The 13,373-nt window shown below is 39.8% G+C and overlaps 1 protein-coding gene across 1 annotated transcript in view; it reads right to left on the bottom strand.

The window, feature by feature from the left end:
* Positions 1–13,373, bottom strand: part of LOC141441719 (uncharacterized) — a 162,232-nt gene that overhangs the window by 21,544 nt on the left and 127,315 nt on the right. Inside the window, 5 exon segments of the mRNA XM_074106546.1 lie at positions 479–645; positions 9,940–10,180; positions 11,923–12,294; positions 12,297–12,399; positions 12,868–13,041. Coding sequence (XP_073962647.1) covers positions 479–645; positions 9,940–10,180; positions 11,923–12,294; positions 12,297–12,399; positions 12,868–13,041 — 1,057 coding nt within the window.

The raw sequence follows: 13,373 nt of genomic DNA, 5'->3' as shown, positions 1-13,373 counted from the left end.
ATTCGAGAACCTTCTGACCCCATCGGCCATCAGTCCTGCGAGCAGTGCCCCGCCCACTGCCACTTCAGTTTCGCAATCCTTCGGGCTATATCGGTAATCTTAGTTCTACTACGGATCATTTCTGATTCTATTCCGCAGAGACCCCGAGCATATACCTCTCCATAACCCTCTGAGTGCCTTTGAGCTTCCTCATGAGGCCCATCGTTAGCGGCTGCTGCCACTTACATGGTTAGCACGGTTCTCTATCGTTTGCCCGAATGTATCGTTTTCTAGAATTTTCATTTGCCATAAAGTAATTTATTTCTGAAATAGTAATTTCTTCCGAGTTGATGTTAAACTAACCTAACCTAACCTACTGCATTATATATTATGACATTTTAAAAAATCCTTAAAACAGCACGGTTCTATATATTTTATGGCAAACGTTGGTATGGCAAGTGAAATTCGGGCAAGTAAAGGTAAACGGGTTAGCACATACCAGTAATACTGAAGTGCCTCAGTCTGTAGTACTCCTCCTCGACCCCAGTGTTGGGCATGGAAGCCACGCGGGCGCGTTGTTGCGGCAGCCCCAGGAGTTGCCGCTCGCCGGTGCGCGAGCGCGCCGCCTTCACTGACTGCGATCTGAAGTGGTGGGGGCTTCCATACCTGGGGACAACAATACGGCATTTAATAACTCCTCATTTTGCCATGTGATATGGCCCATCCTATATATTATAACTACCCTACAAATTAAAAAAGCCTGAGGCTGGGAAATTGTATGAGATTCCATTACCATACAGTTTTCTTACTGTTTAAATTCTCGTTTTGACTACGGTCAGTCAATGGGGGCTATCGCGTGTGAATTCGCCACTAGAGGCGCTAGTGTAGCGTGAGGTCTCCGAAATGTCAAATCTCATAGTTTTTGGGTGAGCTACGCGGGTTTATTTATAATTAGAATAATTTTGTGAATATTTTGCAATATCTGAAATTAATTATGGCAAATATACGTTCCGGGTCAATCCGGGGTTTTTAGACAGTTTTGTCTTTCGGAAACCTTTGTCCTCCCTTTTTTCCGAACAAAACGGGGACTATGCAACACTGTGGCATGCTCGATATTTTTATGGTACGGTTTTAAGGTGTATTAAATATGATTTTAATGTAAACTTTGTTTTCACGCCCGTAATAACAGACTTTGAAAGCCATACTAACAACCTCACGCTACAGTGCGCCATCTAGTGAGACAAAAACGATAGCCCTCATTTAAACAGCCTGACGATGAAATTCCCTCTAACTTTTTTCTTTTTAAGTCCTAGTTTAGGAAGAAACATCGTCTTTAAAAATGTCTCGAACAGTGTCTTTAGTTTTTTTTTAATATTTCGAGTTTAAGCACAATGAAACCGAAAAACTGGTACTTAACAAAAGAAAATGGCTGAATTACGAGTAACTCAAAAGATTTCAGTAGTAGCACTTTAAACCGTAGTTTAGTGATACAAAGCTTTATTTGCACTTAACTTAATATTTTTTATTGATATATGTACCTATTTTTTTTTATTAATTACATTATTGTTTCTAATGAAATGGCACTAAGAGTCCTGCCGTGTACTTTAAAAAATAAACAAGTATGGCGGGTAGTTTATGGCCACCTTTTTAAAGCATTTAATTTTATATTTTAACAATTTTCTTTTATTTCTTCGCATTAAATATTGGACTCGGAAATGGCAATTCATGGATTCGTATTTATTGACGTCAAACTCTACTCATACACGGATTGCTTTTTCCTGGGCTCGACAGTAATGTACTAATAATGTTGTTCGATGCAAGAGTGAATCCGTAACTTGCATTAGGTACAGTGTTATTACGAGTATGTGAACCTCTTTCCGCTGGTGTTCGTGTAGTCACGGTATATGAATATGTTTTTGTGTTTAGTTATAATTAGCCATAACATTATGCTGGTTGGGGCGTAATTTATACTAAAGATTTGATTATGATCGGTTTTTGGAGTATTTTTGTATTTTTTATTTCAACTCCAAATCTGTTACTTTTACGGGTATCCCGTGAAACCATATCGAAAATACAAACTGAGACATGGATGCACAGAAAAACCAGAAAAAGGGACCAGTACTGGCAATCGAACCCAGGTTCTCAGCAATCCTTGCTGAATCCTTGGATTGCTGAGGACCTAGGTTCGGTTCCCAGTGCTGGTCTCTTTTTCTGGTTTTTCTGTGCATCCATGTCTCAGTTTGTATTTGCGATAAAGATTTGATGTTTTTTTCTACTGTTTCTTTCTTTTCAAATGTAATGCTTGTTTTTTTCTGCATATTGGATTTCTCTAAATCCATACTATTAACTATTATAAATGTGAAAGTGTGTGTGTTTGTATGTTTGTCCGTCTTTCACGTTGAAACGGAGCAACGGATTAAAGTGATTTATGGCATAGAGATAGTTTAAATAGAAATAGAAATAAACTTTATTGTTATAACTGTGTACATAATAGGGTGTTTACAAAAGGTTATAAGTCGCAACAGTTTATGGGCCAGAGAGTGACATAGGCTACTTTTTATCCCGGAAAAATGCACAGTTCCCGAGGGAACATCGCGCGATAACCGAATACCACAAGAAGGAAGTTACGGGCAAGCTTGTAACGTCATATTTTTTTAAAAAAGCTCGTATAGCGGCATCATTTCTATGAGCAAGTGACTGACTTCTCTCGTTGATTCCTCATTCCTGATTTGATCACATTACGGAAACCCCGAGCATAGCTCGCTCCATCGCTCTTTGGGCGAGTAAGTATTCTTCATTGTAAGCGACCACAATGAAAGAGGATATAAATCTTGAAAATAATAATGTTATACTGTCTACTTATAGAAACCTAATAAAAACACTGCGTAAAAAACGTGCCAAGTTTTGTTTGAGATAATTTGTCCATAAAAAGTAGCAAAATTTCATAAACAGCTAAGTCTAGACGAGGATATAAGAAAACGACTAAATTTTAGCTAAAATCTGGACTTTCGTGGATTTTCAAACGAGTTGTTCTTGTGCCATTGAAAATATTGTAGCAGACATCGTTACATATTTTGTACCTTACATTTAATAGGTAAATGCGAACTCTGTGCCAAATTGTAGGTGTCTAAGTAATGTAGAAATACTATCTGACTTTGATAATCAGTCAGTACCAAATTTGCGTAATAACTTTTAGACATGTTAAGTTATTTAAGTGAAATTATTATTATTGATATGGTTTCACGGGATACCGTAAAAGTAACAAATTTGGAGTTGAAATAAAAAATACAAAAAGACTCCAAATAACCAATCATAATTTGATTGCTTAGTAGCGACATCTCTTGTCTGGGTGAGCGGTTGGTTCCGATAGAATGTGACGTCTCTCGATGAGAGCGAAAACATAGATGTCGCTAGTGCTGCTGCATAAGTAGCGTAGTAGAAATAAGCAACCTGCCTGAGATATGTATGCATAGGAAAAATTTGTGTCTAAATTCCTGTCCAGCGGTGGTGTAGGGGTTATAGCACGCAGCACGGATTGCTGAGGACCTGGGTTCGATTCCCAGCGCTGGTCTCTTTTTCTGGTTTTTCTGTGCATCCATGTCTCAGTTTGTATTTTCGATATGGTTTCACGGGATACCCGTAAAAGTAACAAATTTGGAGTTGAAATAAAAAATACAAAAAGACTCCAAATAACCAATCATGAAATTATAGGTTTAAAAAAATAGTTTTAGCTTATCAAATGAGTAGAATTTCAGCCTTCCAATACTCCAGTGCTGCAAGGCAGAAACGTAAAAATACGCCGAAATGATTAGAGGAAAAGATGGTACGACACTTGCCTTGCGCTCAACTTGGCAGAGGCACTGCCGTGCCCCTAGATGCAAATAGCATCAGTTTTGATGAATAATTAGATTTAATGAGTTTCCTGTTTCCTTAAGAATTCTTAGAAAAGTTACGTAAATGGAGCGGATTCTTTCAGTAATCTATCAAAGATTATGGAGCTGTTTCACCATCCATTGATTAGCGTTAACTGGCGGTTAGGTGTGATGCCGTCTCTATTTGTTTAGTTCGAATAGACGGAAACGGCATCACATTTAACCGTCGGTTAACGCTAATCAATGGATGGTGCAACAGCCCCTATGTATGCTAAAATCACTTTTGTGAGATTACTTTTTCCTAAGACATCATGTACAATGTCATTCTGGTATCATTTCAGTCCATAATTCTGATCAGAACGTCGACAGATTTACCGTAGTTATAACCCACCAGGGTTTTTTTTTAATTTTTATTTATTATCTGTCGATTTAAGTGGTCTCAAGACTTAAGCTTGCGGTTTCTATTAATAAGACGTGATTACACCTCGTTTGACGCTCTTCATAAGCAAATTTGCAGCAATTTAGCACTCAATTAACGAGCGTGTATAAGGCTTAACGCTTTTGCTATGAGGGTGGAACATGTCGAGGTTTCCTTATACTAATAGTTCCTTGGGTCTCGCACAAAAAGGACAGAGTAATAATATTACCTAATTGCTTTAACGGTTTCAGCGTGAAGAAGTCACAGACAAAAATGCAAGGTTACTTTCGTTTGGTTTGCGTCTTCAATCGAATTGACTAACATATGACAACGGCCGGAGGGGATGTGATCTTGAATAGTAACCACGTAACAGGAGACGCAGCTAGGGTAGACCCTACATTACGTGGACACTTTCTGGCCAGAGTACGTCTTTCGACTGAAGGTAATGCCTTTTTTATATAAGAGGCAAACGGAGTAGGTAGGTCATCTGATGAAAACCAATCACCGCCACCTAAAGACAGCATAACATAAGTTGAATTACTGGTACGGTCCTTTGAGAAAAGAATAGGCTCGTTCTTTGAAGATTTCTAAGTTCTCTTTTTCTTCTTCTCAGCTTTCTTCTACCAAATTCTTGGTGTAGGCCTCCTTCAACCTCCGATCCAACTCCGATCTCCGATCCGATCTATTTTGGGCAGTTAGAGTCCAGTTGCTGCCCGCCACCTTTTTTTATATCGTCTTTTCATCTCATTTGCGGTCTGTCCTCTGGTCTATTCTGTTCCCATTCAGTACAACTCTACACCACGAATCGGTTTTTCGGGCAATTTGTTCCGCCCATTGCCATTTGGGCTAAATTTTATCTAACGTCATTACAAATTGTCTTACTAACATACTTGACTTCTACCAGCCTAAAGAGCAAGCGGGGATTAGAAGGGGCTACAGCAGCACCATGGACCACATACTGACAATGAGAATAGGTACTAATAGAAAAGGTTACTGAGTATCAAATGCCGTTGTGGTTGGCTTTCGTCGATTATAAGAAAGCGTTTGACAGTGTGGAGACCTGGGCAGTTCATCAATCACTACAGAAAGCAAGAGTAGATCACAGATATAATGGATTAATTACCAATATCTACAAAAGTGTAAAAATGAAGGTAGCACTGCCACACCTCTCCAAGTTCTACCGGTCTGGAAATACTGGCGCTGCCAGTTGATTCCAAAGTACCGTGCGTGGCAAAATTCCGCTAAGAACGAACTGCAGTGAACTGCTAGATATTAAAGCGGTGAGGGTGGAAAGTCGGTTGCGGGTGACGCGATAGAGAAATTTAGCAACAGGAAATAGATCGAACTAAGTACTTCTCAGAGCATTCCCAATGATAAATCCCTTGTAAGATACATAGGGGATGCAAAATCTCTTCGTAAGGACAGCGAATGTAAAGTCGGTGGTGATAAAGCGCTTATTGCTTAGTGATAGTAAACAGGTTAAGTGATACGAAAGCAATAAAATCCCTCGCTCGTGCCGGATAATATAATTCATCGCAAAACATTGTTATCCGGACCTCTGTGGGACGCCACAGCAGCCAGTGCAGCTGCTGCAAAGGAAAGAAAACTTCGAAATTTCTGCCCATTTTTACAAGCTTTTATTTAATGGCCCTGCTCGTTTATTTATTTGTTTATTTATTTATTTGGGTTAAACCTAGCAAGTTAAATTTTTACAAGCTTTTTAAACTTGCCCTGTGCGTTTATTTATTTGGGTCAAATCTTGCAAGCTAAATTTGACCTACTTCCAGTAGTCCGATCGATTTGAAATTGGGTAAACTTATGTAAATCTGGTGATAATACAATAATCTGATAGCGACATCTTTGTAGTCCGGCCAGGATCGTCTCCACAGGACGGAACTCTTCAACGGTTAATGGCATCGACTTGAAATTTGGTATTCAAATGTAGTTTGGGTGAAAATACAAGTATAGTCAACAAAAAGTAAAGTCAGCAAAAAAAACTTGCATTAAAAATGTTTTTTTTACCAAAAACTTATTTAATTTATTGTTAAACATCTTCCAAGTGATATGTATTTATTGCCATTGCATTTTTACAATTAACAATACATCATCTGCAATACCCCTGGTGTTGCAAATGTTTATGGGCGGTGGTGATCTCTTACCATCAGGAGACCCACTTGCTCGTTCGCCATCCAGACGTATAAAAAAAAATTAACTGAAAAATCAACAGAATAAAACACATTTCACATATCAATGAACCTTTGTTCATTTTTTCATCATCATATCAGCCATTGTCATCATCATCATATCAGCCGTAGGACGTCCACTATTGGTCATGGTCTCCCCCATAGACCTCCAGTTGCTTCGGTTGGAAGCGGCCAGCATCCACCGTGAACGCGGCTTTAACCCGATCATCAATCCATCTCGTTGGTCACCTTGCGCCTGTGCTTGCCGACCCGTGGTCTCCATTCCAGAATTTTATGGCTTCAATCGCCATCTGTTCTTGGTGCTATCTGGCCTGCCCATTGCCACTTCAATGATCTAGTTTGCTTGGCTTGCTGTCGGTGACACAATTTTCCAAATTAAAATTAGTAAAATCAAACCCTCACTACATGACAATAAAAATTTACAATCATTTACCGAATTCATTAAAAGACATTGATAGTGCTGTGGCGTTTAAAAACCTAATCAATAAATGCTTCTATAGCCTGGATGAGTTCTTCGACGACAAAATCGAGTAAGTTCTTTTGCCGAGGACTGGTGGATGGTTCTTAGAGTTCATATGTGGCTAAAACTTAAAATGTGTCTCATTTGAGTGTGTAATTTTATACCTATATGTTTATATTTTTCTTTTCCATGCATGTTAAATACATTCCAATTAAAATAAGCACCCTCTGATTACTTGTATTGCCGTGCCCTATCAGGGCGTCACACGTATACCTAGTTTGTAATTTTCCATCCTAATGCCTGTAATGTGACATGCAAAAAACAATTTTGAATTTTGACCCTCGTTCTTCTACGTATCTCCGTGCATGCGTCCGTGCGATTTTTTTTAAATTATTCTATTTTTAGTTTTATTGTAGCGGATATAATAAGAAACACTGTAAAAGTAAACCTAACTGGAGTAGCTGTGCCGTACGCTGTGGTTCTCGCAACAAGATTAATATGGATTAAGCGAGAATTTGTCGCAGTGGAGTGACAGCTACCATAATACCCACGAAACTCGCTTATGAATATTTAACGCAAAGATAAAAGGTACACTTAAAGTTGTGTGGCACAAACAAGGTAATTAACTTGTCTTTATGATTCACAAAATAAATATTGGCAACAAAATTTAACTGGAAAGGTTAGGAACTAACTCGAAGAGATCTCTTTAAGGGATAAGTTCGCCTTTGTACATCTTATTATCCTGTGTTCTGTTATTTTCATGTGTTTTTATGTACAATAAAGAGTTTTACAATACAATACAATACAAAATTTGAACGTATGATGCAAAATTGCTAAAGAAGTATATGAGATCCTTGGGATGGTCACCGAAGCACAGGATACTTCGAAAATGTATATATTTTGATTATAAAATAGTCGATAGAGAGCCGTGGTGGCCTAGTGGTTTGACCTATCGCTTCTCAAGCACCTCTGACTTTTCCACATGAATGTGAGAAATCATAATTGAAATTTACCACACACGAGCTTTACGGTGAGGAAAATATCACGAGGAAACCTGCATACACCAGCGAAGCAATTCAATGGTGTGTGTGAAGTTCCCAATCCGCACTGGGCCTGCGTGGGAAATACGGCCCAAGCCCTCTCATTGTGAGAGTAGGCCTGTGCCCAGCAGTGGGACATATGTAGGCTGGGATGATGATGATGATGATGATGATGATAAGATAGTCCGTCCCATCCGTCAAGTCCGTCGACTCGTGTCTAATTTTTCCTAATTATATATCTGACTGACGTTCTAAATAATATACCTAACATTTATACTTTAACCCAGGAAACTTCCCAATTAAAAAAATATTATTAAGCTGAGTGGCGGCCATTTTGGCTGGTATGAATAGGCATGCATGCGTGTATTATTAAGTTATCTCTGTATACAAGTTATATCTGTTTACAAAATAGATATACATTTTATCAACTAATAAACCACTCATTCAATTCTTCACAAACAAGTCGCGAGCAGCAGTTAGCATTAATACAGGGCGAAAATACTAAAATAGAGCATACCTTAAAATTAAATCCTAGTCCGAAGCGCCCATCAAAGATGTCGTCTACATAGCTAGCACGCAAAAAAGTTTATTCGAGCGATAAAGCCAGGACGAAGAATAAAAGAACTGAAAACCTTGACGTCTAAACCTTATTACTCTGGCGCTCACTACAAAGCAAAATAAATATTCTCTCGCATCTCACCCCTTTCATTATTTTGAGTGACAAATCTCATAAAAATATGATATAACGTGCAGCGAGCGGAATTATCTTTATCTTTTATTATATTTTAAACACGCTTCCTTTTATCTTTCATCTTTCTAAAAGGAGAGGGTACACGAGGAATGACGGAAAGATAATGGTTTTAAATTTTATGCTGTCGAATTGCTTGTTTAATTTTGACAAATTGGGTTTATCGATGCATTTGATTTTGAATCAATTTTTCTTTCAATATTATGGGAAAGTTAGGCAAAGTATGTAGGTAAAAAAATTGTAATAAGAGTTTCTGTGACAGGTTATCAGGCGCTAGCATCAAGTCTGTTTGACAACTTTGACAATTGGATCACGTTTGTGATTGGTTGAGGCGGCCACAAATTGATTGACATTAGACTAATAGGCTTCTGTACCATATAGTATCTTAGTTTATGTTATGACTAGATGAAAGCATAGTTTTAGTTTGGAAACCTTACTTGCATGAGCACTTACCCCTACAATACAAGATAAAATATTATACGTGTTAGCTATTGTGTAAACTTCTTTCTAAACAATGTATGCACTTAATACATTATCATACATAGTTAATGTAATTACATTCAAGTTGCTACGCGCCCTAACATGGCATCATTTTTTATAAAATTACTGTAAAATATGTTGCAATTAAAAAAATGCTGAATACAGACCCTAATTAAATTTAATGAGTTCGACGAAAATGTAATGGTTCAATTTGAAGGCTAACCATTTCATTTTTTAACCTTAGACTGTGCAAGCGGCATAACGTCTCATTAGGGTTCCGTAGTCAACTATAGGAACCCTTATAGTTTCGCCATGTCTGTCCGTCTGTCCGTCCGCGGCTAAGCTCAGAGACCGTTAGTACTAGAAATCTGTAATTCGGCATGAATATACATATCAGTCACGCCAACAGTGGTAAAACAAAAAAATCTAAAAAAATTTTTTTAGGGTACCTCCCATAGACGTAAAGTGGGGGTGATTTTTTTTCCCTCGACTTTTCCTATAATGTGGGATGTCGTTGGATAGGTCTTTAAAAACCATTGGGGGGTTGTTAAGACGATTTTTCGATTCAGTGATGTGTGTTTGCTAAATATTCAACTTTCCCATGGCACGCCATCTGCCTGGAGAAAGATCACTCTCTAATGTAGCCATCCCCACAAAGTAAAAGCTATGTGGCAATCTCTCCATCGACAAGAGTGCAACTCTTCAATGTTTATGATGGTGAATCTTATAGAAACTTACCTCTTGTCAAAATCATGCAAGTCTTCCGACGTGAACTGGCTCGTCACATCCAGCAGCTGCTGGATGTGGTCGCTGCAGATGCGGCTCTTGCGCCTGGTGTCGTCTCCGTCTCGCACGAGGATCGTCGCGCAGCCGCCGTAGTCGAGCGATAGGGACGGCTGCTGCACCACTATCGTGGTGCGACCGGCTGGCATGGACGCTGCGGTGTCTAAGGGGTTGGCTGTCACGTGGACTTGTGCCGCTAGAAAAGGTTTTTTTTCTTTTTAGGTATTAGAAATATGGAGGCTTCTAAGTAAAGGAGCTCTCTCATAAATGAAGAAACAGCTGCAAAATTGACCAGTTATAATATAAGCAGGTGTATTTTGCAGGTGGTAGGACCTTGTGCAAGGTCCGCCCGGATTGCTACCACCATCTTGCTCGCTAATCCTGCCGTGAAGCAGCAGTGCTTGCATTGTTGTGTTTCGGCGTGGAGAGTAAGACAGCCGGTGAAATTACTGGCACGTGAGGTATCCCATCTTAGGCCTCTAAGTTGGCAACGCGTCTGCAATACCCCTGGTGTTGCAGATGTTTATGGGCGGTGGTGATCTCTTACCATCAGGAGACCCACTTGCTCGTTTGCCATCCAGTCGTATAAAAAAAAACAGTATACATATAATAATATATGCAATAGGTCCAAATCCCTCCAGATGGACGCTAGAGTAACAAGAGAGTAAAAAAATAATTTGACAAAATGACTTATAATAATGATATTACCAGTAATGTAGAGTATGAAATGAATTAAGATTGGTTTTTGGAATGTTTTTGTATTTTTTATTCCAATTCCAAATTTTTCGTACTTTTACGGTCATCCCGTAAAACCCATATTATCGAAAATACCAAACTGAAATATAGATGCACAGAAAAACCAGAAACATAAGACCGGCGCTGGGAATCGAACCCAGGTCCTCGGCATTCCGTGTCGCGTGCTATACCGCTACACCACTGCTGGGCAACGGTACAGACACGAATTGAATTTTCTAAATGAACCACGCGCGCACGTGCACATTTCACTATTATGATTGGTTATTTGGAGTCTTTTTGTATTTTTTATTTCAACTCCAAATTTGTTACTTTTACGGGTATCCCGTGAAACCATATCGAAAAACCAACTGAGACATGGATGCACAGAAAAACCAGAAAAAGAGACCAGCGCTGGGAATCGAACCCAGGTCCTCAGCAATCCGTGCTGCGTGCTATAACCCCTACACCACCGCTGGACGCAGCACGGATTGCTGAGGACCTGGGTTCGATTCCCAGCGCTGGTCTCTTTTTCTGGTTTTTCTGTGCATCCATGTCTCAGTTTGTATTTTCGATATGCACATTTCACAACAACAGAGGCAGCCGGCAGTCCGGCACACGCCTCGCCGCGATGCGCCGCTGTATTTCCACTCGGCCTTCGCTCTCCCCGCGGATGGGTGACGTAGAAGCCGCAGAATAAATAAGTGCATACGAGATAGAAAACAAATTGACCTGAATTTCTTGGATATTCGGCAATTCGTAGGTATAAGCGACATTGAGCAATATCGAATATATGGAACAATTGATGATGATGTCCTCCATGTCGTGTCCGACAAAGGCGAACCTTTAGAATTGTTTATTATGTGCCCGAATATGGCTGGCAAAGCCAAACTTACTCTTAAAGGTTCTATTACAGGGCGCGCAATGTAATTGACCACTATCATTATACGTGTAAGTAGTGTAGGAACGTCTTACTATAAAGACCCGCCCGAGACCTTCCTACACTTACACGTATGGAACAATTAGAAGCGATATTACCGAAATAATTGCCGCATTTTTTTGAAACTAATTACTCCAGATTGATCCATTCGTGTTGCCGCCCCTTTATACTATTTTTCAATAGGCGTCTACCCTCTCCTTGCAAACCACATCAGCTAACTTAGGCCCTAAATCATCACAAATGGTATCAATCACTTTTTTTATTACCAGTAGATTGCCTTCTCGAAGCCGGGGGCGGCACCGAATGCTGATGCGTGGACGATCGTCTTCTCGTCGCCGTAAAAACATCCGTCCCCTCCAGCTGCCTCCTCAACTTAGCCACCTCATCCTTGTAATACTCTTTCTCCTTCTTTTTCCTCCCCTCACTCCCTCTCCTCTTATCCGGCTCAAACTTAAAATGCGTCTCGTATTTACTCTGACTCACTTTCGGACTCTTTGGCGTCTCCATTTTTGAGTCGTAGGGGATCTGTATAGACGTTGAGGGTATGCTGTCCTGGACTACTGTCTTGTTTCTCTTTTCTTTCCTAGGTTCTGGGAGAGGAACGTCGAAGATGAATCTCGCTGGGCCTGGTCGGGGGATTCTAGGACGTCGGTTGCTGATTGTGGCTTGGTGTACGCTGGCGAGTTGATTTCGCAGCTGTCTTGCGCTCTGTGGTAGTGGGGAGGGGCTGTGCTTGGAGGGTCCTGCTGAATAACAAAATAAATGTTGTTAAATTGCGATATCGAAATTGTAAATACTCTGTAGTTAGGTATTTTGTATGTAAATATATCTTTCGAAATGGTGGTGCGGACTGTTGCAGCTTTATTCTCGTAAGGCCTAACGTCCTAAATTTAAACACACGTCACGTCAGCTAGTCAACTTCACTAATTGCAATTAAGTTTTAAATTCTATTATATCGAATCGTATATTGAAGTCGGCTTCATTGAGGTAGATATATGCCATTCTCTAGACTTAATGCTGCACAGAAGAACAGACAAACCACGGCCTTGGTTAACAGTCACTATTCGAAGGTTTTTTATTTAACAAATAGTTTAAAGTAATTAAAGCTAACAATGAAATGATCCAATCACAAGCAAGACTAACTTCAAGCGAACTTCTTGATAATAACGCCATCCAGCGATTTTCGCCTGTCAAGAAACCTTTATTGTTACCTGCTGTACTGGGTCGCTGTCAATGAGGTTGGGCGGGTGTGTGGGCGGTTCCGGCTCGGGCTCCGCGTCCATGGAGTCGTCGGTGCCCGTGACGGAGGTGAGTGCGGTCGCCGCGGAGTCGGTGCTGGTGTTGATGGTCTTGTCGGAAGTCGTGCTGCTGCCCATGACGACCACCTGTGCGGAATAGAAAGAGCTGATAATATGAGTGTATATGGATAGTTTGATATGATTAACACCACCAAGATGCTACCTAAAGGTCCTCTCTCTAACTACTACACCATATAAAATACCATGGCGGTAATACGCAACGTGTCAGCCAAAAATGTATTTTTCGTATTGAGAAGAATTTATATGATGCAACTAAAAATGTATGCTTTTCGCAATTTTTCCTTTATCTGTGCTATAAGACGTTGCTTCGTACCAAATTTAAAGTCTGAGTTCACAAAATATACCTAAACTTGGAAGATTCCGTATAAAATACGAAATCCTTAGAAAAAATATTACTT

This window comes from Choristoneura fumiferana, chromosome 24 (genome assembly GCF_025370935.1).
Source record: "Choristoneura fumiferana chromosome 24, NRCan_CFum_1, whole genome shotgun sequence".
In the NCBI taxonomy this organism is placed as follows: domain Eukaryota; kingdom Metazoa; phylum Arthropoda; class Insecta; order Lepidoptera; family Tortricidae; genus Choristoneura; species Choristoneura fumiferana.
This window is presented reverse-complemented; position numbering and strand designations above follow the sequence as displayed.